Raw genomic sequence first — 23,982 nt, forward strand, 5'->3', positions numbered from 1 at the left:
AGTGGCCACTGGGTTGAAGCAGAGTGTACTAAACGAAGACAAATTGTTTAGTATACTCTGGTTGAACCAATTGCCGTTAAGAATCTTGCCCAAACTTCTGGGTTAAATGCAGGCGCGCTAACCACTTTGTCACGGCGCCTTAAAATAAGATCACCACGTTTCATTTGTTTTGTCTAAATACTAGAAAGCCTCGCCTAGTAGATGAATCTCCGGGTCCTTGACGTCATCTCGTCAAAACATAACTTTAATTCGGGGAATACCCGTACTTGATTGTACAAGAAATAGTTGTTCTGGCGGGAAATCCAAAGGTTGCAAATTTTAATGATAAACCAAGCTAATGTTCAAAATTTGCACAGTTATATGCGTTTATGTCGTGTACATCCATGCCCAGTAGTTGGTATTCAAACTACTTTATACTAAAAAGCAAATAGGCGTTCTGGTAAGATGTCAGAAATTCGTGTAGAAGAGCGGGCATTCTTTCCAATCACAAGTTTGTCTTCGTTCATTGGACTTGTGAAGGAACACTTACAACACGCTAAATTGAATCCTTCGCATGAACCGAACTTAGCACTGCTTTCAATCTTGTTTGGGTACCTTGAACATGAGTTAACAGTCAGCAGAACAGCGTCAGTGGATAGCAGCACAGACAGTGAAAAAGGAGGAAAACCACCGGATAAAATCACAGATTTTACACAGAGCATTGATGATGAATTTCCTACTCTGGATCTGGAAATAATTGAAGGATTATACAATCAGTTTGTACTGATGATCAAAGCACAGGTAACTTATATTACACAGTATATTAGTTATATGCTGGGTTGAGGGTTGGTATTACTGCCACTAGTGACCGGTGGCAGTAACCATTTTTGTCCGAAAATGGTCCTTATATCTTCCTAATACTTGTTGTATATAATTTTTTTAAATGCCGGCGTTTGTGTCAAAAATTAACCTAAAAAATGAGCGAAAAGGTGCTGTGTCACCGTAATTCGCCTGACTTGCGTAAGGTTAACAATGTATTTCCCACATTTTCTTAGAAATAAATAAAAATTATATATACGCTTTTTTTGGTACGTACACAATTCCCACACATTAATGTTATATTCCATTCATAATGTTAACAGGTTGATAAGAGCTTGACAGAATTTACTTCACGGAGCGGTTATGCCACTCGTATGTTATGCAAGCGTGTCAGTGATGTGATATGGAATGGCTTGTTAAGATCATACCATAAGGATAAACCCCATATACAATCTCTATTCAGCTATCTTACAGGTAATTTGATACGACATGTCAGAAGTATTGAATGCAGTATACTATTGAAATAAGTAGGAACAATGCCAATTTTCACTTTCATTTTTATAGCCTTTTTTATTTAAATGGTTTTTAAAAGTATTGAAATAAGTGGGAATAATGCTTGTTTTCATTTATAAAGTGTTAATTTAATAATTTTTATAGCCTTTCTTTTAAATGGTGTTTAATATTTTGTCGTTACAGGACGTCAACTGGATTGTTTTGGTCTTGCATTTGTGGTGGTGGCCGCATGCCAGGTATTGGCTTACAAAGATGCTCATTTAGTTTTGAGTGGTGACCACGCATGGGTGGCGACAGGAGAAGACTCAAAGGTAATAAATAATTAGTTTATATTACTTCCTAGCTACCTCCATATTGCATTAACCACATCAATGAGATTCCCTATGTTTGACAACTATAAGTGTAATTGCATTTTGCACATGTTTACTGGGATTTTGCTAAAAATCAAATTAAAAAATATGACACCCATTTGTATTATTATAATTAGTTTATTTTGAATATTATTTTTTACAGGATATGACTGAAGTTACATGGCATGGGAAAGGCTTGGAAGATAGAAGAGGTTTTTTGATTGATAAAACCACCACTGAAAAGGTAATAAACATATATATGTATATATTGTTTACTTTATTCCAATGAATTCATTGTTTTTTTTTCCCAGAACTGGATATATCATGGTGGGAATGCTGTGAAGTGTGACAGGTGGATGGAAGTTGTAGCACTTGTCACTTCACTGAACGCAGCAATTGACATGCAAACTGACAGCGAGGAGTTACAACTCATACAGCATGACATAATGCGTTATTTATATGAAGAAGGGCACATGGACAAGTGAGTAAATAACCAACAACCAAGATAATATGAAATATATATATATAATATATGTATAATTATATATATATACCCATTATGTTCATTTTTAAACAAATAACTTGCAATTTTAACTTTTTTTGTATTTCTTCTTAATTTTTATAATGTATTAAGTTATACATTCTTGTACCTAGATACCCAATGGCACTTGGTGTGTACGCTGAACTCAAGGAAATTATTCCAACCAACAAACAAGACTCAGCAACTGTGGATGAAATACACAACAAAGCTATCACTGCAGTTGAAACAATATATGATGGTTTACATTTTCTTCCATATGTAAGCAAAGGGCACAGTTGTGCGCGACGAAACAGATATGATGATGCAATTCGTAATTGGTCCAAAGCAGCTCAAGTGCTGTCCAGGTGAAGAAATTACTTTCATGGTAATGCACCTTGGCACAGTAGTGAGCCAACCTGACTCTAGCTGAAAGGTTACAGGTTTGGCTTGAAGGTGCTACCATTGTGAGTGTATGTGCTGTGGGGAAAGAAGCTTAAAAGTTACATTAATTTATACATAGACTTGAAACCAAAGTTGGAACTTTGACATAACTTGAATGTAACGTAGTTTATCATTGCGTGGCCGAAAAACAACAGTTGTTATAACACGGGTGTTCATACACCCTGTGCCAGCGTTACCATGTATGTTACTTAGTGGGTGGTTTGTTACTTTTCATCTGATCTGTTTAAATGAATAATATTTTTTTACAGTAATTTATTTTTTTAATTTTTCGGGCCTGCAAATGTAGGTTATAGTTTGCGAATCACTGAAAGAAAATATTTTTCAACATTAAAACATGTGTTTCTGTTCTAATTAATAATAAATTCAGATACAATTATGGAAAAGAAGACGAAGAGAGTTATAAAGAGATGATTGACATTGCAAATGATCTGATTCCTAGCACTCTTAAAACTGTTCCACAACTTTGTGAAGATACCCAGTGCTATTACAATGTAATACAGTAAGTGATGATTTTTTTTCTTTGTATATACATACTTACATTTTGTAAAATAAAACGTTATTAAAAAACAGGTTTACAAAAATAAATCTTTGAAATGACAAATGGGATAGTACTAGTACATCAGTATTCTTTTGAAGAGAATCTTTTTAGCACTTCTACAGTGTCTGAGGCAACTTTTGTCTTGTACAGATTCTATGATGGGATTTGTCTATGGGAGGAAGGCAGTGTTACACCAGTTCTCCACTCTTGGTGGGCGCGCCACTTTACAAACACCATCTCAAAGTTCACTCCAGAAGTTAGACAATTTTACTCAGATGGAAACAGCAGTCCTTCCAAACCTGTTGCTATGGAAACTACTAGGATGAACAGACGTTCCAGCAAAGGAGCTTCTCTTAGCTCTCCTTCAAGATTAGCCTATTCAAGTAGCACCAGTGAAGATGGCCAGGATCCTAAAACTTTAGACGACACTGAGTTAACTGAGGCTCTGGCAAAACCAGTTACAAAATTGAATATTCGGAGCGAAAAAATGAGAGCTTTAAGTGAGATGCTGATTAGTGGAAAGAAAGTGAACTCACAAGCAATTGGTCTGCTTCTCACTGCTCAGTCTCAAGTCCATTTTGTAAAACGAAAATCCAATGCAGGGGATTACAGTGTGGATTATGGGGACAGATCAAAAATTGTCAGAAAATCAAAAGATTTAGATTAGATATTCACTCATTGCTTTCCTTGCATAGTTTGATTAATATATCATGCGATTGAGAGACAGCTTTATCATATGAATACACTCGAACCTGTGCTGTTATATTTCAGCTTAATAATCAATGCAAAAACAGGATACTGATACTGTATAAAACACAAATCATATATAACACGATTACAATAAGGCTGCTATAGGTTGGTTTCTATAATCTAATGAAACTTCACAATTTTTCAACTAAACTATTTCAAAAAATGTATTGGTCAATAGGCAAAGCGTGCCTATATAAGTTTGCCGGTATTAGGTTAAATCAGTTAGGAGTTTGCTGGCAGTTCTATCCAGGCAGTTAATCCTTCGCTGGCAGAATGGTAAATTGGCACTGTGTGATTCTTAAAAGGTAAAGCATACATGGGTATAACTACAGGCATAAATAGTTATAACTGAAGTGCATAAGATGCACTAAAATGTGTTTCAATATAAACAAGCATATACAATAGTCTTTACATTCCTTCAAACGCAGCAATCAAAAATTTGCCTAAACTGTTTATTGTTTTACATCACGCTTGAGCCTGAAAATCTCGGACTTTGTTTGAAATGTTTTTCTTTAGCGGCATTTCAAAGTCCTCAAAATCAACTTCGTAGCCAAATCGCGTTCGCTTTTCTTGTTTTGCATTCAACAAGTCTTCAGTTGTTGATTGCTTGGTCCAACTCTGTATTCAAAATATGGTAAGTTTTCTATAATATTATCTAAATATATTAGCTCTTAAGTTCAACTTTTTGGCATAAGCTAATCCAGTATAATTTACTAACTATGCCTCAACAGCTCAACTATCCAATTTCCAAGCTACGATCCCACAGAGCATTCAAATTGATTTTATTCTCACACTGATCGTAAAAAAATACTTTTAACCACTATTTAAAGACCTGAAAAAATTCAATTGATGGCCCATTTTGAGTTGTTTCAAAGCAGTGTTCAGTAAAATTCCCACAGGGTTTATCAAATTTACATTTATTTAACGTAACAAATAAAACCTGTCAAAACAAATACACTACAATTTGCAGGTAACAACAAAGTTACCTTTCTTGGTGTGAAGGTAATCTCTTCAGCTTTTGCATGTGATGTTAGTTCATCTGCAGCAAGTAGAATGGAGTTGGTGCTTTTAATCTCTGGTTTGTCATGACCCTGTGGTGTGACAGGTGCAGGTGTGGTTTCAATTTTCATTACCTGAATGTAAATCAATTACTGATTAAGTTTTTCTTTAAATAGCACAGTGTTTCCTGTTTCATATTTTACTCCACTATAAATTACACAAAAGACAACACTGTTTTCATATAAGATTTATTTATTGTAAAAACTAATTACTTAGTTAAACCTTACCTGAGGTTCTGATTGTTTTTCTCCAACTTCTTGGACTGGTTCAATTTTTTCAGCTGAGTTTGGTGCCGTCAAATGCCCCTAATAGCACAGACGTTAATAATTTAGTATACATATCTCATTAAATAAATGAATGTATCTTATAAATAGTTTTATGACGGAGCAATGACAGTTATAATACAGGTGTTCCGTTTCAAACACCTAATGTCTGCTTTCAAGTTACCACATGCGGACCTTTGTGGATGATTTTTGGATTTTTTCTTTTTTTTGTAATGTATGGCTAATAATTTAGGCGACCCGTAATCTCATTCTTACAACATACAGAAAATTTTATTTATAGCATTATGTGAAACAATCAACCTTTAGGTAAACACCATGGCAGAAGTTTTATCTCAGAAAAAATACTTTAAATATGTTTAAACTGTACCTGGGGTATTGGTGGGATAGTGAGTGGCTTAGGGGGGCCTGGTGGTTTCCGCTTGCCTGACTTGTCCTTTTTAGGTTTGGGGGCTGCATCAAATTTCTCCTTGACCATTTGATAGATTTGTCCATCGCCCCAATCTCTTGCAACATCCAATGCAGTTTTTTCTATTAAGTAAAATCGGATGATTTTCTCAGGTATTGAATGTGAATGTAACTTGCTTTATCCTCGCGCCGCGAAAAAACAACAGAAAACAACAGCACCAGAGAACCAACTGTGCCTCGGCACCCACATTATAGTATTCTGCATTATATGCAGATCGTTTTATAATTATTATTACAGTAGTTTTACATAGGGTTGTAATATTGCCAAAAATTATGGTTTAAGTAACTTAGACACAAAAAAGTATAAAATTGTGTTCTATAAAAAGATTAATTGTATAATAATATCTAATCTTACAATACTTTTGTACTTTGTATAAAATGTAGCCTAATTATAATACATACTAACTAAATCCCTGTTATTGTAGCAAGTAACACTTCTATATATTGTTAAGTCACCTTTTTTATTTTGCATTGTAACAGAAGCACCACAGTCGAGTAGAAACTTAACCACATCGGGTTTACAACTCTCTATCGCCCTCATAAGTGGAGTTGCAAAGTTCCAAGTGACTGCATTTCCATCAGCACCAGCGTGAATTAAAGTCTAAACATAGATGGTTAGTAATTTAGTAATATTTACAGTATCACAAACAAAGTGTCCGGTCTGCCCAAGCAGGCAATGCCTAGCTTGGAATTTTAAAGGCTGTTTTTATTGAGCACATTTTTAAAGTTTTTCTCTACTTTTAAGTTGTGATTTTTTACAAAGGTATTATATCTTCATACATACTTCCACTACATCCAGTTGCCCAGAGTGACATGCATGGTGTAGGGGTGTCCATTTAAAATTATCTCGTGCTTCCACACTTGCTCTGTAACAAAATTATAATTATACCTAGCAATCCAATAAAAGGGGGTATGTTAATATTTATGAGTAAACTTTTTGACTATCTCTTTAATGTTTGCACAAATGCTATATTGTAAACTGTTGGACATCCAAGGGCATACCTCAGTGGGTTCTTGTGGTATTACATATGAAGTTAATCGATAAAACATATTTTAACAATGCCTGTGTTTTTACTTACCCTCGTGACAATAAATATTTGGTCAGTTCCAAGTTTCCTTCAGCACATGCAGCCATTAATGGAGTTTTAAAATATTTGTCCCTTGTGTCAATGTCAGTGCCAGTCTGTGTATAACAAACAAGAGTTAAGAGGTACAGTAGCCTAGAATTGCATGCAAATTCAAAACCACATATTTTCAGTTGTTACTTTAACAGTTATTATAATAATAACTGGGTACTAACACCTTTACCCCAAAATTTGCAATTCAAGAGTAAGACCAACTTCATTAACAAGAATACACAAAACACCACACTACTACCTCAAAAGCTCGTTTTAGAGACTCCATGTCGCCGAGCTTAACTGCATCAGTAATGTTCATGTATAACTTCTCGGGTTGTTGAAGATACCAAGCTGAATCATCTTGTAACGGGTGTTTGGGGGGCTTGTCCCTAATTAAGCATGTGCATTATACTTATAACGTTACTAAATTTATACAGTCATTAGCATAAATGGAAGCCCTTTTCAGGCATAAAATAAGAGTGTTAATTGTTTAAGAAATAATAAGAGAAATGTTTTTAAACGTCTGATAACAATGTACAATACATGTTCGTATATAGAATGTATTGATTTTAGAAATGAACTCATTCGGGTTAAATATGTATTATATCCTATGTTACCACGCTTTGTTTAAAATAACCACAGAGTACAATGTTACCTAATCTCATATACACTCCACAATTGGAGTATACTCAACAAATTTACACCCCATATTAAGCCTAAATAAAACCACCTAATGCTTACCTGTCAAAACGATTTGTATCTGTCCATAAAACCTGCTTTTCTACAAACTTAAAAGGAGGTCCACCATCAGGCCTTCGTGGACCTTCTTTATCAGTGCATATGGGCATCGGCATTTTAAACTTGCGACCCTTTTTCCCTTTCTTTCCCCCTTTCTTCCCCTTCTTCCCTTTCTTTTTCTTCCCCTCAAACGCGGACATGAGGTAGGTCTTGGAGATATATTTCTTTCCAGATAAGAACTCTTCAACTTCTATCAAGCCTTTCCTATCTTTATCATGAACCTGTAATGAAAAACTTTGTGCTAGGCTTCACTAGAATTCCTTTTTTGCAGTGAATGTTTTCAAAACCTGCAGTGCATATGTATTGAAACTCGTCCATGTTTGTTCACAGGTTAAAAAGTCTGTTTTTGTTTTATGTTTATCTATGTTTACTGGCTAAAAATAGTAATTTGTAGGACTTCGAAACATTTTGTTTAATTTTACTCTATTTAATTTTGTTTTATTTTTACTTCACCCACATCATGCAATCTCTTTCGAATATCATCTGGTATTGGAGCTCCCAACTTTTTCATTATAATATCAAAGTCCTGTTTATCAACATAACTGCCTTTTCCAGGAAGATCTTCTGTCTCTTCTCCTGATTTGACCTGAAGGGAGAGAAAATAATTTATTTAGGTATGAACAAAATTCAGCACATAAGTGCCCCATGTTTCAAACAGTGTTTAGAGAAAACCCACAAAGTTACATAAGTGGTAACTCGTAGGCTGGCACTAGGTATATGAAACATAACACTGGTGTTATAACGAATTTTGTTTTATGACCATTCGAAGATACAGCAAGTTACATTCATTCACACACATTTTTTACCCATAAAAGTTCTGTTACTCAAGTAAAAATATAAAATAAAACTGTTTATTTGCAGATTTTAAGCATCATGCAGAGATCCACAAGTCATATCCACCTGGTTCATCAAGACTTCTCTAATGACGTCAACTCTTTCTTGTGACCAATCATACAAAGCAACAGCTGCTGGATCGTTGGGATTTTTCATCCCAGGTTTGGAGTATTTAGTAAAGACACGCTCAGCTTTTCTCAACTCTTTCCCAGCATCCTTGTGACTTTTCTCTTTGGCGAGTAATCTTGGAGTAAATCCATCAGTGTTTTTTGCTTTAGGATTGCACCCTGGGGAATATTTATTTGTTGTAGGGAAACTGCACAAAATACAGCAATGTTGTGGTAAAGGTAGCCTAATATAGAGAGAAATTTAATTTGGTTCCAATAACACTTAAAGAAAATAACATTTTCAAAGATAGCACATAACATATAGTACTGCAGGGTAAGATGGAATACCGTTAACACCTAAATATTGATTGTTTACTAGCTACCAAATTGGATGATATTACAGAAAAAAAACATGTCCCATATTACCCCACTATACTGTTTATGAAATAGTACTGACTTACCTCTTTGACCCAAATACTTGCAAATCATAGCAAATCCTCCCTCTGCTGCATAATGTAGTGCATTGTAGCCATCTGTGTCGGTGCTGTCACAGTTTGCACCATATGCAGCCAACGCCTGTAATGATTTATCATTGTAACTGAAAAGTTATACCTAATATACAATCTCATACCTTTACAGCTTCCAGGGCTCCCATTTGAGATGCAAAGTGTAAAGGGACATGCAGCTTTTTATCATGAATATTTGGGTTGGCACCTTTTTGGAGTAGAGTTCGTACTGTCGCTATACTTCCTGATGAACAAGCTTCAGATAGTGCTGATCGACCATTCAACTAAAACAAAGAACCCTTAAATATGGTATGAAAAAAATTATAATTTCAATTGTATTTCCCGTCGTATTGAATGAATGAATGAAAGAATGTAACTTATTTTTCCTCGCATGGCGGGCCAACAGCGGTTGTTATAAAATGAGTGTTCTGTTTTACAAACTTTATTACTGCTTAGTGCTTACAAGTTGTCACCTATATACCTCTGTAGGTAAATATTTATTTGGAAATTTTTCGGTTTCTGTTTGTATTGATTTTTCTGCCAGGTAATATATTTTTACATAGATACTCAATGAAAGCATAATAACTTGTGACAACCCTTATTACATTATAGACTCTACCTTATTAACAGCATTAGGATCTGCCCCTTTCTCCAGCAACATCATACACATGATTTCATTCTCTGTTGACGACTCGCATGCCGTTACCAACACCGACTTGCCTGATTCTGTTGGATTATTCACGTCTGCTCCATGAGCGAGCACGATATCCAGACATCGCTTATGACGTTTCGTTGCCGCAGACAGGCAGTAGAAAAGAACATCTAAAAGTCAACAGGTACAATTTTAATATACATATTACATAGTAGGGTACAGAATGACGAGGCACCTTTAGAACATAATATCCAAATATCCTGATCGAGTTTTAAACAAGTAACAATGTTCTATGGGAGTTGCGTGGATATGGTTTTATTATTCTTTAAATGTTCTTTGTTTACTACCAATTGTGCCAAATGGGACGAGAAAATAAAATGAAAAGGTCTCCCATCTTTTCCCATCCTACTATTTGCCTTATGTATAATAGATAAATAGTTTTATGACACTCTTTTTTTTAATATTTTGGCTGATGTATTTCATTAGAAAACTTATTTATTACTTCTTCAGTTTAATTTGTGTACTTGAAAATTTTAAATTTTATTATCTTTTTATTGTTATAGGGTATTAGAAGTGTTTATTCTGTTCTGCTGCTTAAATTTACAAGTACCTCTAGGAGCAACTGTGGTTTTACTCAACGGTAAGTAGGTATTAATTATCCTTACAGGGAGTAACAACTCTCTAATATATTTTCCGACCCCTGTTTCTATAACTACGAAACAGAGAATAACAAAACAATTAACATCAATTTTTACGTAGCAGCTTGTTAAGGTAAATGGTATACGGTAGTTTAGCTCTTACCCTTTCCTTCTTTGTCCTGTATTTTCAAATCGGCGCCGCTTTTTGCGAGTATTTCCACAGTTTTATCATGGCCGTAGTCGGCGGCTGTCATGATTGGTGTGCGACCTAGAAAAGATAATATTCTTAGCTTTTAAAAACACGTCTCAATCGCTTCAACCTAGTATTCCTTATGTTCTGCAAATTGTTAACCACACATTACAAAATAACATCTCCCAAAGTATTTACTCACACAGTTACAACGTAGTAACTCGTAAGTGGACACGAGGTGTAGGAAAACAGAACACCCTTGTTACAACGAATAAATAAGTAACGTTCCTTCATTCTTTCCGTTAAACTCCGTAATATCGAAGTATGCCGTTCTATAACCACCTTTAAAATCCTGAACGTTGGGAAAGGCGCCGAACTTTAGTAACAGCTTGGTCATTGCCTCGTTGTTGGCTTGCGCTGCAAGATGCAATGCGCATTCCCCGTCCTGTGGATCGCGGTAATTGACCAACCTGTTAAAACATGCCGATAATCTGCGTGTGCTGTTGCAGAACATGTCAATGTCTTTGCCTTATACATTTTTATATTACAATGCGGCTAGATGAATGCCCGTTCGCCTTAAAGAGAGTAAACACCCAATTTAGTGGACAAAGCGCTTTCGAAAATTGCCCAACTTGATGAATAAATCCATTGTCAAATAATGCTTTCACAACAAACGTTTTGTTAAAGTTCCCATAAGCTTAACGTTTTGTTAAATTCGCCGTGTGTTAAAATTGTGTTTTCGCCTCATGTCAGCACTTTCAATGTAATTCAATGTAGAACTTACATGGGTATGCCTTGTGTACATAGCTTGCTTATTGAGAGCGTGTCCTCTTTTCTGACGCTCTGTAGAAGCTTGTACACCTGCAACGTCTCGAGGCGGGATTCGGCGGTGACGGCCATGATAGCTGCAAGTTTAGGTTCGCCGTTTCGCACTCATGTTACCGAACCACCTAACCTCATTACACTGGTGCCATAAATCTGTAAAGTTGTAATTTATTTGTCACCAAAAATGCCCTTACGTTTTAGGTAAACGGGTTATTTAGCTATAAAAGAAGTTTTTGCTTGCGGCCGTTGTAAGGAATCCTTGACCGACGTATAATAAAGTTTCTTTTCATTTTTTAATATGTCATCGTAAAAACAAGGATGAAACTGTCGTACCACAGCTTAACTCCTATTTTTGCCAATACAGTTAAAATCTCCTGAAAGTAGGACTGTTTTGCCAATTGATTTAGGAGTCGGACCTACGCACTAAACCGCGCTTATATGTGCCAGCATAATACACTGCCTTTCAAAGTCGTATCAACAGAAGCCTATTCCTAAAGGTAGAATTAGCAAAGCAAATATTATTTCTGACGCGGCCTGGTAGCCCTTCTTTTACAGACGGTCAACATTGTCTTTCAAATAATAATAAGTAAGCGCAAATACGAATCAGATGGATGACTTAGTGCTGCCATGGATATAAAATATTGTTCTGCATAAGTTGATAAATATAAAGTTTTGGTTTCTAAAACAGAAGTAAGACTTTTTTAATTTTTATATTACAAATTGTTAATAATGTTCGCCGTTCAGTGTAAATATGGGGGCGGGGGGAAACGGGACACCTTCAGCAGATAATATCCAAATATCATAAATAACACAAAATAAGATCACACTTTACGTCAACTACCAAAAGTTAAAGGACAATTAGTCCCTAGTTATTTAGTAGGTTGGGGGGAGATGGTACACAACTAACAACGTTCTATGAGAGTAGCGGGGATACGGTTTTATAATTATTTGAATGTTTCTTGTTTACCACCAAATGGAACGAGAAAATAGAATGAAAACGTGTCCCATCTTCACCCTGCTGTCGGTTTTAACTTTATAATAAAAACTATTTCTCCGAATGACCGACAGTCGCGCATCTTTACTGCGACGTCGGTTAAAAACTTTTTTGCTACATAGTTAACATAACTATCTTCATGTATTTCGAGATAATGAGAGATAATATATCGCCATAGCTTGTTCATGAAGTAACATGTAGACAAACGAGACTACTCAACTCCCGTAACCTCACAAACTGCAAACACTTATGTCGTTCAAGTATGTAATCAACTGTACTGTGACTTTCGGTTAATGTAACGCTTCGCCTATAGGCCTACAGCGGTTAAGTAATATCTAATTTCGGGTTAAATTTGCCGAATCCAATATATTCGTAAACGTGACTCCCAGACTGTCGCAAGAAGTCAATATAAATATCTCAGTGGCCCTGTAATAATTCTAAATCGAGTTGAATCAATTTGGTTCGCAACCTTATCGCTTTTTATTCTGGATAATCTAATCACTGGCGTTTGTGTACGCTGTTTGTGGGCGAGGAACTCGCTGGCCTTTCTATAAAAACACAACTCACAAAGACCTGGCAAGCGGCGTCTTTTGTTGCTAGGTCACATTCAGACCACCGCGCGCGGTATACGTGTTGCTTTTTTCTAGTACAGCCAAAGCGATTCTCTTCAAAATACAGTCGAGCTACACTTCAATTAAATTCACTCTCAAGCGAAACTACATCGAAACTAATGAATTTTCAACATTAATTAGTAGCCAAGTTTGAAACTAATAGGTCACACTTGTATTTTGGTTAGTTTTTATCCGAACCTTTTTGAAGACTTTTTTGGCTTTCAACGATAAATAATATGCCGAGAGACGTTTTATAATGAATCCAATAAAGAACTCAGGCTTATATTAGACTACCAACCCTAACAGTTCATGAATCATTTATATAAGGATAACCCGAATGTATACACACCTATACGTATTTAAAAACAGCTCACCACATTGTCAGCGTTTAAAACATGTTTAGGCTTAGTTTATTACAACTTTGACTAAATTTGACTTCACCTTTGATTACATGTCTTCAAATTTTGGTCGTTTTCACAGTAATAGAATTTCGATAACTCCAAACGAATCAGCAACATAAATATGCGGGCTCACTCGTCTGGGGCACAACTCGTATGCAAAGTTTAAAACTACGTTCAAATGTAACTTGCATCCGGATTGTGACGTCAGAGAAAAACGTAAGTTACGTTTTTTGCTTGTCTATATTTGTTAAAGCGTCACGCTTTTATTCAATTTGTTGAAAACAATGAGCGATTAGGTTTAGAAAAGCAAACACGTAAAGATAAATTTCGTTTTTTTGACCAAGTCAACGAAAGTTAAAATGGTATATACATAAAAATTTGCTAAAACACGCTAAAAAGGTATAAAACTTGGATACAGAACGTAGGACAACCGTTATACAATAAGAAATTTTATTAATGTAACATTATTGGGAAACTGTGGAAAAAGAGTTTAGACACATGACTAGTACAATAATGGGAACTACCAAATTTATTTTTTTTACTAATGAAAAAATATTATCACGAATGAATTACGTAAACGAGTTTTCTCCATACAATTAATTTCAGATCAAAAGCGGAACGGATAGTCGTCATTGCATTAATAATTCATACACTTGGTTGACTTATACCCGTCGTCAACATCAATAATTGATCTTAACTGTCGCGGACATAATAAATTCGGTTGCTCGAATTTTTTAAGGTAATTGACTCCCGTGTTAAGGTATGCGAATGTTGGCTGTTTAATGTCTGCTAGCGTGGAAATAAATTCTTTCTCATGTTTTTTGGTTTTCAGTATAGTAAATTAGGGAGATTGGATTTTGTTGAATAAGCTGAACGTGTAAATTCAGTCAGTAAATTTAAATAGGATGTAATGTGTCTAATTCCTAATATGTTGTCGATTATTCAGCGACTTTTTAATGATGTAAATTTCAGACATTTATTAACACGGACAAAAACTTAGTACTGATTCTGGTTATCATGAGACGGCGGCGCATTTCCAGCACAAATTTGCAAAGCGCAGTTGACGTTGACGACTACAGGCGAAAGCCTGCTGTCAGGTGCGGAAACCTGGTAAAACTCGGAAACAATGTATTTAGATTGCAAGATTTACCCGAAGACAGCTGGCTGTGCCGTTCTTTAGAGGTAAGTACATGTTACGATTTAAGTTCAACATTGTGCATTAAAAAAATGAATAAAATGGGTGAAAAAACTTGTTCAGATTATCGGATTGTTTGTCGTCGTTCTGCTTGTCTACGTGACGTATTTTCACTACGAGTCGCTTCACTTTCACGTTGCTAAAGGTTACGGTCACCTCGGCTACGCCCCTGCCCAGCATGTAGTCGGGCAGCGATACTTGACCGGGCGAGGCGCCCCAAAGAATGAGACCGAAGCTATGAAGTGGTTCAAGTGAGTCTCGCGAATATCTTATCCCGATAAAGCATTAACAAGCTTATCAGTTAAACCACAATTGTCACAAAGTGTCCTTAAAATCGATCGAAAATGCAGCTGGAAGCATCTTAACGGAGAAGTGTCTTCAACACCACACAAACAAACACGCAGTTGGTGAAACTGAAAACCTAATGTTTCTTTCGATTTAGTCGTTCGTATTGATATAGTAGGTTAGGGAAAGATGGGACACCATATCGTTATATTTTTACGTCCCATTTGGTAGAAAAGAAGGAATTGTTAGCCTACACCGTATTCTCACGACTTCAACATATCTTTATTAGTTGTTTAAAACACGATCAAGATATTTGAATGTTATGCGCTAAAGGTGTTCCATCTTCCCCCACCCTATTATAACTAAATTAATGAGATCCGTTATTCAATATTCTATCATCAACTCGAAATTAAGTATATTCTGTGCCTTAACATTTTTTGATAATTTTAGATATGCCGCCGACCAAGGCCACGCAGAAGCGTCATTCAACCTCGCTGTTGGACACATACACGGAATAAAGACTGGGCTACGACCAGGGTACGTTTTCTAACTTCTGTTCTATTAATACTGCAGTTACTATGTGGCATTGCATTTTTAGACAACCAACTAGATTGCTTCACCATGCCAAGAAAAATGGAGTGGAAGAAGCAGAACATGCTTTATCACTTTGTGCGAGAAGAGAATGCGATATGTGATAAGACATCAAACCCTTTGTGCACATTTTCTGTGACTTCATTTTCTATTTTTACTTTTGAACCAGGTTTTTCACCGCCTGGACTATGTTCGAAAACTAATTCTCCACTTCGTTCGAATCTATAGGGCGTAGTCGATTGCAGTACTTTCTGTGGTTATATATTCACACAAGTACTGTTCCCCATAGCTTTTGATACAAATACAGTTACGTCTTTATGGAATGTAAGTAATTACGAATGTAGTGCTAAAATTTGGAATGCACGATTCGGTAATTGCACGAATAGTGAAAAATTAATAAGATAAGAACATGCATTGCTCGGTAATGAAACGATTTATAGCGTAGCTTATTTGAATACTTCGGATGGTAGTGCTGTACCATCAACTGCAGCAACAACGTTGTCGAATGCTTTTTGCGCCATGGCTATTCTTGTATTTAGCGTACCACTTCCCATGTGTGGTGTAATGATTACGTTTTCGAGGCTCAGCAGCTTGTGGTCACGTGGGAGAGGTTCTGGCTCCGTGACGTCAAGCGCAGCAAACTGAATTTCTCCGTGTGTCAGCGCGTGTACGAGCGCATCTTGGTCCACGGTACCACCTGTTAGTGTACACAAATATTAATAGCAAGTGCAAATACTGTAACCTAAATGGAAATAATGGTTGGAGGTGATCTTAACTATTTGTTGTCTGTCATGAAAATTTTGCACTGCAAATTTAATGTTATGTGCAAATTTAACCCTTGCAAATTCAATGTTATGTAATTTACTAAAACTGCACTCAGAAATACCTCTAGAAATATTGACAAGTATAGCCGTAGACTTCATCAACTTAAACTGAGCAGATCCCATTATTTTTTGGGTTTCTGCTGTCAAAGGCAATGTGACCATAACATAATCACAGTGTGGCAGCATTTCATTGAGGTTGCTGTAGTACTGAGCTCCAATGTTGGCTTCTTCCCCCTCGTCTCTATTTATAAAACCATTATACATTAATGTATCAACATTAAAAATAATGGTCTAAATGTCAATGAAACATTGCACTCCAGGTATGGAATAGATATGCAGTTTAAAAACATGATCTTACTATCTGTTTTAATAATGTTACCTTCTGCTTCTGTTGTGGTAAAGAATCTTCATATTAAAGGCTTTTGCTCGCTGTGCAACTTTGTATCCAATCCTCCCCATTCCAAGGATACCAATGGTGGTACCACTCACATCATTTGTCATATAGTTTGCATCAATTTGAGTTGTTTCAGGAGATCGCATAAGAGTAATATCTAAAGTTGGTGCACAAAAAAACCATAGTAGTCACATGTTTAAATCTATGATTTAAAAGTTTAAGATTCTGTCCATCAAATAGTATATTGAACAGCTCTAAAAAAAAATTTTTTGTGTTTTGTTAACCCTGTTTACATGCTATTTCAACCCAATAAATTTGTAGGCATAGGTTACACTGTTTGCTGCTGTGAAAGAGTAATATTACTAACAACCTAAAGATTCTACACTAAATGGTTTTAAAGATAATAATAAAGGTAAATATGAATGAATGAATTTATTAATACTTGAATGAAGCTGCCGTCCTGCATTCAGCAATAGAGCCATGCCAAGGTCTGATGTTGCATCATCAAGAACAAGTGGTGTGTTTGAAACCTTCACACCAAATGAGCGAATCATTGGCACATCCAGATGATTATACCCAACTCCAATGTTGGCAACAATTTTTAAATTGGGAAGTTTTTTAATCAGTTCTTTGGTGACCTGTGAAAAGTACATTAAGACTAAATGTGCACCAGATTTGAGTGTTTTATGAGATATATTTTCAGCTACATAGAGCTGTGATACCAATGATTTAAACAAGTTGATCTATTCAACAAAAGAATTATATTATCTGTATATTAACTTCACGCTGTAAGCAGCAGGTGACTTATGTAATGTTTAACTTGTTATGGATTAATCATTAATTAGGTGAAGAAAACTATTTACAATTTATTATAAATATTTAAATTTGAAATAATTTAGTAATGCTTACAGGTGGCCTCTTAATAAAAGATGCAATTGCAACCACATCTTTAGCATATTTTGCAACATCCTGTTCAAAGTCATCCATCCAGATAATCTTAAATCTCTTCTCGAAAATGTTAACAAAGAAATCAGTAACACCATTCCATCTCCCAGCAGAACGATCAAGGTATGAACATAACACCAGTGGTTTGCTCATTTTTTTAATATCCTATTAGTGCAATTACACAGACTCCTATTCCAAAGTACAAGCTATGAAGCATAAATGTGTTAAAGCCTCCGCAAGAACTACATTTTATTGCACATTTGACGCACTAATGAAAATAAAAGCATGAAAGCGAATAAATGATAAATTAGCTACAAAGCACAGCGACTACAAAGCACAGCATAGATGTAAAACTAAAGTGTTTGAGGTGCATTGATCAGTTATATTATATATTGCATAAAAATGGTAACTTTTAACGACTGTTTACAATAAGATACTCAAACAAATTAAAATGCTCTTAAGCAGGGGGGTTGAAAGCTCATTCTTTTTGTGTATTTTTTAGTTGCAATATACTTTACATTTGTTCAACAGAAAAAGCTAATAACTATACTATTGTTTTAATACATGCTGGAAGCATTGTTGTAAATTGCAAGTATAGTAATACAACAAAATGCATAGATTTTGGAAAATTAGATGGCATACATAACATTGCAAACTGTAAGGATTATGCATTGTGTAATTAACATTTTAAAACTCTACGCCAGAAGGCAAGGGTTCATCATTGATAGCAGCAAGGATGTTGTCTATTGCTTTCTGTAGCATTTTAGAACGAACACGAAATGTAGCAGATGCATTATGAGGAGTTATAATGCAGTTGTTAAGCTGAAGCAAAGGGTGGTTTCGAGGCAGTGGCTCAGGGTCAGTTACATCTAAAGCAGCGTAATAAATCTTCTTTGTTTCCAAAGCCTCAGTCAGTGCATCATGGTCAACAATGCCACCTTTAATAATTAGGATTGTAACAGTTTTCAATGAAAGCCAGACATGCGTTGCTAAATACACATGCTCACGGACAAAGTACTCATACAGACTAGAAACAACACAATGCCTTAAATAAGCACTATCACAGTAGAGTTAATCATATGAACTTAATCAAACATTGTACATACATTAAGTTTGCTGACTTACTTTGTAATAGCAGGCTTACTTTATAAGGTATTTGTACTTCAATATTGACATGCAGTAAACTAACTGTACCTCTTGCTATGTTGACAAACACACAGGTAGGCTTCATCAATCTGAACTGCTTTGCACCAATCATTCTGTAAGTTCCTGAGTTCAGTGGAACTGTTATTATTACATGGTCGCAGAGCGGAAGCATTTGGTTCACTGTCTTATAATACTGAGCACCAACAGCTTCCTCTACAATGCTAGACCTGAAACAGAAAATGAAAACAAATCAGCTTTTATTAATTAATTTTAAATGAATATAAAAAAATTTTAGCTGTCTCTCGGGGAGTCAACATTAGGAAAAAAATACATAATAACCAAAAAATATGGCAACAAAAAAATTGTTCCACATTTTTAAAAAAACTAGACTGTTGTTTTTTTTCCATGCATTGATGTAAATACAAACATGGGTTTAAATTGCTTTATTCAGCCAGGGGTCCAGCCCCTTTTTATGTTGTTTATAAAGATATTAATAATTATTGCATAGGCTATTGAATATTACCTCTGGTTTCTGTTATGATAAAGAATGTCCATATCAAAAGCCTTTGCTCGCTCTGCTATTTTGTAACCAATGCGACCCATACCCACAATACCAAGCACACTTTCACTTATATCACGGTATCTTGAATCATGTGGGAAGCTGGTTGTGGTTGGACTCATACCCATACTTATATCTGTAGCAAAAACAATATTTAGATATAGTCCCAAATATATTTGACAGTTCAGCAAGATCATAATTTTTACAAATTAAATTAGCATCTAAGAACAAAGTCGTCGGACCTATTTAGTTAACCTAAACAGACAATAAAATTATGATTTAGTAATGAGACAATAAAAAAAAAGAAAGCTTTTGATAGCATAAATTAAGGATAATGAAATAGGTTTATAGAAATCAATAGCCAAATCCTAAAGAAACTGATTTTTTTTGGTTATGTAGATACGTAAGGTACCAACAAAATTTATTTTGTTAAGCAGAATAACCTTGGTATAAGTTTCTTGCAGCAGCCATGAGCATCAGCATTCCAAAGTCGGCTACTGCAGCATCAGAAACACCCACACCGTTTGACAGTTTTATTCCATGCGAACGTAGGAGATCCAAATCAAAGCCATCATAACCAGCACCAATACCAGCAACAAGTTTAACGTTTGGTATTTTCTCTAGCAAGTCTTTTGTTATCTGCAATTGATTTAAAAGGATTGTTTAAAAATCAGTATGAAAGGTTCCAGACATGCAGTAATCACTATCGAAGCAACCTGTTACTTTACAGGTAGAGCTGTTATAAACAGAATTTATATGCTGCAAAAGTATTTAATGATATTGAACTAGAGGAGAATAAAATCTATTAATGTCAACTACTATCAGGCAACATGCATAACATATATATCTATGAAGAATTACTTTATTATCGTTTTCTCTGATTTATAAGATAATTATTCCCAGTGATTCAGGAAAGTTTCACGCACTTGTTGTAATTTTTCCTCTTACTTCCGTTGTATTGATTGCTATGAACACTAATGTGAATCTTAATGTTAAATCCAACTTAAAACAACTTGCCACAATGTGAGAAGAAATGTAAGTTTATATGGTTATTGTATGCCATTGCCATTTAAATAAACATAACAAATTAACCCTGAAAATAGATGAAGGTTATACCACCCTATTACCATGCATTTCACCTACACTATAGACTTTTTTGTCACAAGCTTTGAGGTAGTTTAACTTACATGTAAAGGCTAACAATCCATGCCATACAAACGTACTTCCCAGTGACTACTTGCCCTAATTTTACCTCTGGTTTCCAATAAAAAGGAAGTACTGCTACCACATTGGTTAGCACTACATTGCTCTTCAAATCATCTTTAAAAACAACTTCAAAGTGATTTTTCACCATTTCAACAAATGCTAGTGGCATTGTTTTATCAACAAGAACAGCTGGTTTCTCCATTGTTTTTATACAAATTTTGCTAAACTTAATAATATTGCCATGAAATTTCTGTTTAATTCAGATATTCATGCTAAATTGTTCATCGGAAAGTTTTGTTTACATTAATAAATTCGTTACTACAATAATTGAAGTGCTTTCGATTTAATGTTGACAAAATGTGGTAATACTACAAACAAACAATCGTTAGTGGTAAGATTAAAACAATACAATTATAAAAAATTAGAAGATTAAAAAATAAAACTTGCTTCAGATAATAAAATGCATAACTAGGACATACGAGATACAATTATTAGTCCAAAAGGAATTTGTTTCTGACTGTTGGTGGAACTGCCAACAATCAAATTATAGAGCATGTTGCATAAAGTTAGAACAAATAATAAGTCATATACAATAGGTACTAACAGGATGACAGGATCAATAATTGCAAGAAACGCAAAGAAAAAATTATAAAGCTGACACCATTTAGATATAAAAATTGATATCTTAAAGAAAGGTCAAAATTAAATTTAACACAACACTGGCACATCACGCTTTAAAAACGCTAAATTTATAAAGTTTTTGCCACCGCTTCAACCCAGATTGCAACAGCCATTGCACCAGGATCGGGCTGGGTAAGTAACTTGGCAGCAACACAACTTGCACGGCCAGCTTTTGCCTTCATTGTGGCTGTAGCTTCAGCTGCCTGCCGTGCTCCTTTAGCTGCATTTTCAGCAGCTGTTTTGATAGAACCATTCTCAGATATACTCCTTTTTAACGAATTTCTAGTAGCAACCAAAGCATCAAGCATAGTTCTGTCCCCAGGCTCTGCACCCCCATATTTAGATATTGCTGCAATGCCAACTGCCAAGCAGTCATTCCATGATTCAACTGTATATGCTTGGGCCTTGTGTGAGGCTGCTGTAAAAAACAAACTATAAAGGCCACCAGACGCACCACCCATAGATTTTTCGGCACAGCCTGCAATTTGTAACAGCACTTTCTCAACATTTTCTCCTTTCCATAAACAGGAGCAGTTTAAAACCTCGTTTGCACCACGTTTTAAGGTTGACCCACAATCACCATCACCTGCAGAGGTGTCCAAGTCATTCAGAAATGCTTCATTTGAGATGAGTGATTGACATGCCAGAGTAATTGCCTCTATTAATGCATGACCAACTTGTAGTTTATTTTTATCAGGAAAATTTACATTCTCCTCAACCACTTTCAAGGACTTATCATTCAAAGGCACAACTGGATCATTATTTCTCCTATTAAACCCGGTGTTCTTCGACACACACACTCGTGGCCAGCCTGGTGCATTTGTATCAGCATCCAGGCATTTTAAAGTCTCGTCATTCACTTTGCAAATGTTTAAATTGAATCCAGCCATATCAAGTGAAGTCATAAAATGACCATTGTAACATCGAACAACAGACAGTCCTTTACTCTCTAAATATTCAATAGCTTTCCTACCCAACACAAACATTTCAATCTCCGATAAACCACCAAGATTATTCATAGTAAGTGCAATTTTCTGACCATTATCTATTGTAATATGACTGGCATGGGATGGGTTCATCATATGGTCAATCATAACTTCCACGGTTTCATTTGCAGGAAGAATTTTCATTCTTTTGACACCGGCCTCTCCATGAGCACCAAGACCAAGCTCCATTTCTGTTTCATCCAATTTAAATGAGCTGCCAGTGCCAGGTATTGAACAGCCGGACAAACTGACACCAATTGTACCCATGGCTTTAGATAGATGTGTGCACGCCTGCGTAATTTCATCCAAGGACCTTCCCTGTTCAGCAAGTGCACCTGCAAGTTTCATAACGATCACTATCCCTACAAGGCCACGTCTTCCAGCAGTTTTGTCTTGGCTTTCAAGTGCACAGTCCTCACCAACAACCACCATATTAACCTTTTTTCCAGCTGCCTTAGCCCTTTCCAAAGCAATGCCAAAATTCAGCCTATCGCCCGTGTAGTTGGCCACTATTAGAAGAGTACCGGCTGGTGAAGCAACAGCATTAATTGCAGCAAGAATATCATTGGGTGGAGGGGAAGCAAACACAGAGCCTGCCACTGCTGCAGTAAGCATACCACGGCCAACAAATCCAGCACTAAATGGTTCATGGCCAGAACCACCACCACAAATAGTAGAAACGTGACCAGAGCTACAAAAACCAGCAGCATCTTCACGTATTATTACCCTGTGCCCCTTAAGCAGCCTTTGACCGGGATTCTGCCAAGCAATGCTCTGCAGCATTTCATCCACACATGTTTCAGCATTGTTTAATAATAATCGGTTCGTACGAGACATTCTGACGCTCAGCTAGTCACGACTCACGATTAACCAACCCTACCCTTATGAAATATTAAATACAACAATTATGGTATTCGTTATTCATCCAACCTTATAGCATGGTAATGACGTGTTAACCTTAAACAGGATATTGAAAAACAATAATCTTTATGTTCAGCAGTCAATACTCGGTATTGAATATTTGCAGTCGTTTTACATTGCTTCCCTTTCTGTCTCACGTGCACTGTCTGCTGCAATCACTGAAATAATAAAAAAGAGTGAAACGCGCAAGGCGCAACTGCCCAAAACCGTGATACATTCTTTTTCCTATTCACGTGACCGCCAACTCCGTCCAAATTTCGCTTGGTCTCCATTGTAAAATATAGGCGCACAGTGGTTTTAGCTGTTTATTTCAAAAACTACACAAACTATTCCAGTTTATTAGACCAGTTTAGTCTTTTGGTAGGTTAACGCTTACAGTTTAGCGCTTGTTTAAAAAATAAAAACGTTCAAACAAACGTTTGTTAGAAATATATATTTATTTCGAAATAGTTATTTTTTCCTATAAATTAAAATTAAGTGAAAAAACGAAGAACAACTACAAAAACGAACCGTGATATATTCTTTTTTCTATTCACGTGACCGCCAACTCCGTCCCCATTTCGCTTGGTCTCCATTGTAAAAGATAGGCGCACAGTGATTTTATGAGGTTTTAGCTGTTTATTTTAAAAACTACACACACAACTATTCAAGTTTATTAGGCCAGTTTAGTTATTTGGTAGGTTAACGCTTAAGTTTAGCGCTTATTTAGGAAATTTAATTATTTAATAAATTTATTTGAAAACGTTCAAACAAACGGTTTGTTAGACATATATATATATTTGGAAATAGTTATTTTTTCCTATAAATTTAAATTAAGCCAAAAAACGAAGAAAAAC

At 35.7% G+C, this 23,982-nt stretch overlaps 6 protein-coding genes across 11 annotated transcripts; 2 read left to right on the plus strand and 4 right to left on the minus strand.

Moving 5' to 3' along the window:
• Nucleotides 1-244: 244 nt before the first annotated feature.
• Nucleotides 245-3,944, plus strand: LOC149736478 (menin-like). The gene is made up of 8 exons (XM_089876722.1): nt 245-780; nt 1,122-1,272; nt 1,495-1,622; nt 1,825-1,905; nt 1,973-2,142; nt 2,316-2,546; nt 3,011-3,142; nt 3,332-3,944. The coding sequence occupies exons 1-8, from the start codon at nt 445-447 to the stop codon at nt 3,846-3,848; spliced, it is 1,746 nt and encodes a 581-aa protein (XP_089732848.1). The 5' UTR covers nt 245-444; the 3' UTR covers nt 3,849-3,944.
• Nucleotides 3,923-13,570, minus strand: LOC149736479 (ankyrin repeat and EF-hand domain-containing protein 1-like). Of its 3 annotated transcripts, none has more exons than XM_089876708.1 (18): nt 13,454-13,570; nt 11,367-11,560; nt 10,925-11,052; nt 10,556-10,660; nt 9,722-9,924; nt 9,228-9,386; nt 9,058-9,172; nt 8,556-8,776; nt 8,113-8,241; nt 7,599-7,876; nt 7,117-7,246; nt 6,819-6,922; nt 6,524-6,605; nt 6,196-6,340; nt 5,642-5,802; nt 5,218-5,295; nt 4,918-5,022; nt 3,923-4,549 (listed from the first exon to the last, which is right to left on the minus strand). In XM_089876708.1, the coding sequence occupies exons 2-18, from the start codon at nt 11,480-11,482 to the stop codon at nt 4,397-4,399; spliced, it is 2,412 nt and encodes an 803-aa protein (XP_089732834.1). In that variant the 5' UTR covers nt 11,483-11,560; nt 13,454-13,570; the 3' UTR covers nt 3,923-4,396. The 3 variants fall into 3 exon arrangements, with proteins under 3 accessions (XP_089732834.1, XP_089732832.1, XP_089732833.1); XM_089876706.1 differs by having other exon boundaries at nt 4,918-5,064; XM_089876707.1 differs by lacking the exon at nt 13,454-13,570 and adding an exon at nt 11,741-12,043 and having other exon boundaries at nt 4,918-5,064.
• On the plus strand, nt 13,493-21,241 carry LOC149736480 (uncharacterized). 3 transcript variants are annotated; one of them, XM_089876763.1, is made up of 8 exons: nt 13,493-13,629; nt 14,020-14,152; nt 14,386-14,595; nt 14,672-14,859; nt 15,344-15,430; nt 15,492-17,114; nt 17,614-17,770; nt 17,820-21,241. In XM_089876763.1, exons 3-6 carry the CDS (start codon nt 14,431-14,433, stop codon nt 15,586-15,588), a joined length of 537 nt encoding a protein of 178 aa, XP_089732889.1. In that variant the 5' UTR covers nt 13,493-13,629; nt 14,020-14,152; nt 14,386-14,430; the 3' UTR covers nt 15,589-17,114; nt 17,614-17,770; nt 17,820-21,241. The 3 variants fall into 3 exon arrangements, with proteins under 3 accessions (XP_089732889.1, XP_089732890.1, XP_089732891.1); XM_089876764.1 differs by having other exon boundaries at nt 17,833-21,241; XM_089876765.1 differs by having other exon boundaries at nt 17,848-21,241.
• On the minus strand, nt 15,761-17,805 carry LOC149736481 (uncharacterized). Its single transcript, XM_089876747.1, has 5 exons — nt 17,612-17,805; nt 17,145-17,340; nt 16,688-16,859; nt 16,371-16,549; nt 15,761-16,181 (listed from the first exon to the last, which is right to left on the minus strand). The coding sequence occupies exons 1-5, from the start codon at nt 17,798-17,800 to the stop codon at nt 15,931-15,933; spliced, it is 987 nt and encodes a 328-aa protein (XP_089732873.1). The 5' UTR covers nt 17,801-17,805; the 3' UTR covers nt 15,761-15,930.
• LOC149736482 (uncharacterized) lies at nt 17,868-20,760 on the minus strand. 2 transcript variants are annotated; one of them, XM_089876744.1, is made up of 5 exons: nt 20,605-20,760; nt 19,796-19,991; nt 19,317-19,488; nt 18,842-19,020; nt 17,868-18,585 (listed from the first exon to the last, which is right to left on the minus strand). In XM_089876744.1, exons 1-5 carry the CDS (start codon nt 20,758-20,760, stop codon nt 18,335-18,337), a joined length of 954 nt encoding a protein of 317 aa, XP_089732870.1. In that variant the 3' UTR covers nt 17,868-18,334. The 2 variants fall into 2 exon arrangements, with proteins under 2 accessions (XP_089732870.1, XP_089732869.1); XM_089876743.1 differs by having other exon boundaries at nt 18,773-19,020.
• Nucleotides 20,785-23,062, minus strand: LOC149736483 (triokinase/FMN cyclase-like). Its single transcript, XM_089876721.1, has one exon. It carries the CDS (start codon nt 23,060-23,062, stop codon nt 21,308-21,310), a length of 1,755 nt encoding a protein of 584 aa, XP_089732847.1. The 3' UTR covers nt 20,785-21,307.
• Between the last annotated feature and the right edge of the window lie 920 nt (nt 23,063-23,982).

Source organism: Ciona robusta, chromosome 4 (genome assembly GCF_009617815.1).
Source record: "Ciona robusta chromosome 4, ASM961781v2".
Lineage (NCBI taxonomy): Eukaryota > Metazoa > Chordata > Ascidiacea > Phlebobranchia > Cionidae > Ciona > Ciona robusta.

Bases quoted from the DNA above. Each gene is read 5' to 3' on its own strand.
- LOC149736478 (XM_089876722.1), top strand. From the start codon at position 445: ATGTCAGAAATTCGTGTAGAAGAGCGGGCATTCTTTCCAATCACAAGT. The intron at 1,273-1,494 runs GTAATTTGATAC...TTGTCGTTACAG, and splicing joins TCTATTCAGCTATCTTACAG to GACGTCAACTGGATTGTTTT. The intron at 1,623-1,824 runs GTAATAAATAAT...TATTTTTTACAG, and splicing joins CGACAGGAGAAGACTCAAAG to GATATGACTGAAGTTACATG.
- LOC149736479 (XM_089876706.1), bottom strand. From the start codon at position 11,482: ATGGCCGTCACCGCCGAATCCCGCCTCGAGACGTTGCAGGTGTACAAG. The intron at 9,925-10,555 runs GTAAGAGCTAAA...GTTGACTTTTAG, and splicing joins ACAGGACAAAGAAGGAAAGG to ATGTTCTTTTCTACTGCCTG. The intron at 4,550-4,917 runs GTAACTTTGTTG...TTTTGAATACAG, and splicing joins TTACCTTCACACCAAGAAAG to AGTTGGACCAAGCAATCAAC.
- LOC149736480 (XM_089876763.1), top strand. From the start codon at position 14,431: ATGAGACGGCGGCGCATTTCCAGCACAAATTTGCAAAGCGCAGTTGAC. The intron at 14,596-14,671 runs GTAAGTACATGT...AAACTTGTTCAG, and splicing joins GGCTGTGCCGTTCTTTAGAG to ATTATCGGATTGTTTGTCGT. The intron at 14,860-15,343 runs GTGAGTCTCGCG...TGATAATTTTAG, and splicing joins GAAGCTATGAAGTGGTTCAA to ATATGCCGCCGACCAAGGCC.
- LOC149736481 (XM_089876747.1), bottom strand. From the start codon at position 17,800: ATGAGCAAACCACTGGTGTTATGTTCATACCTTGATCGTTCTGCTGGG. The intron at 16,860-17,144 runs GTATTAATAAAT...CACCAACTTTAG, and splicing joins AGGACGGCAGCTTCATTCAA to ATATTACTCTTATGCGATCT. The intron at 16,550-16,687 runs GTAACATTATTA...TTTTATAAATAG, and splicing joins TACCACAACAGAAGCAGAAG to AGACGAGGGGGAAGAAGCCA.
- LOC149736482 (XM_089876743.1), bottom strand. From the start codon at position 20,760: ATGGAGAAACCAGCTGTTCTTGTTGATAAAACAATGCCACTAGCATTT. The intron at 19,992-20,604 runs GTAAAATTAGGG...AATCAATTGCAG, and splicing joins CTTTTTATTGGAAACCAGAG to ATAACAAAAGACTTGCTAGA. The intron at 18,586-18,772 runs GTAAGTCAGCAA...TAATTATTAAAG, and splicing joins AGTAAGCCTGCTATTACAAA to GTGGCATTGTTGACCATGAT.
- LOC149736483 (XM_089876721.1), bottom strand. From the start codon at position 23,062: ATGTCTCGTACGAACCGATTATTATTAAACAATGCTGAAACATGTGTG.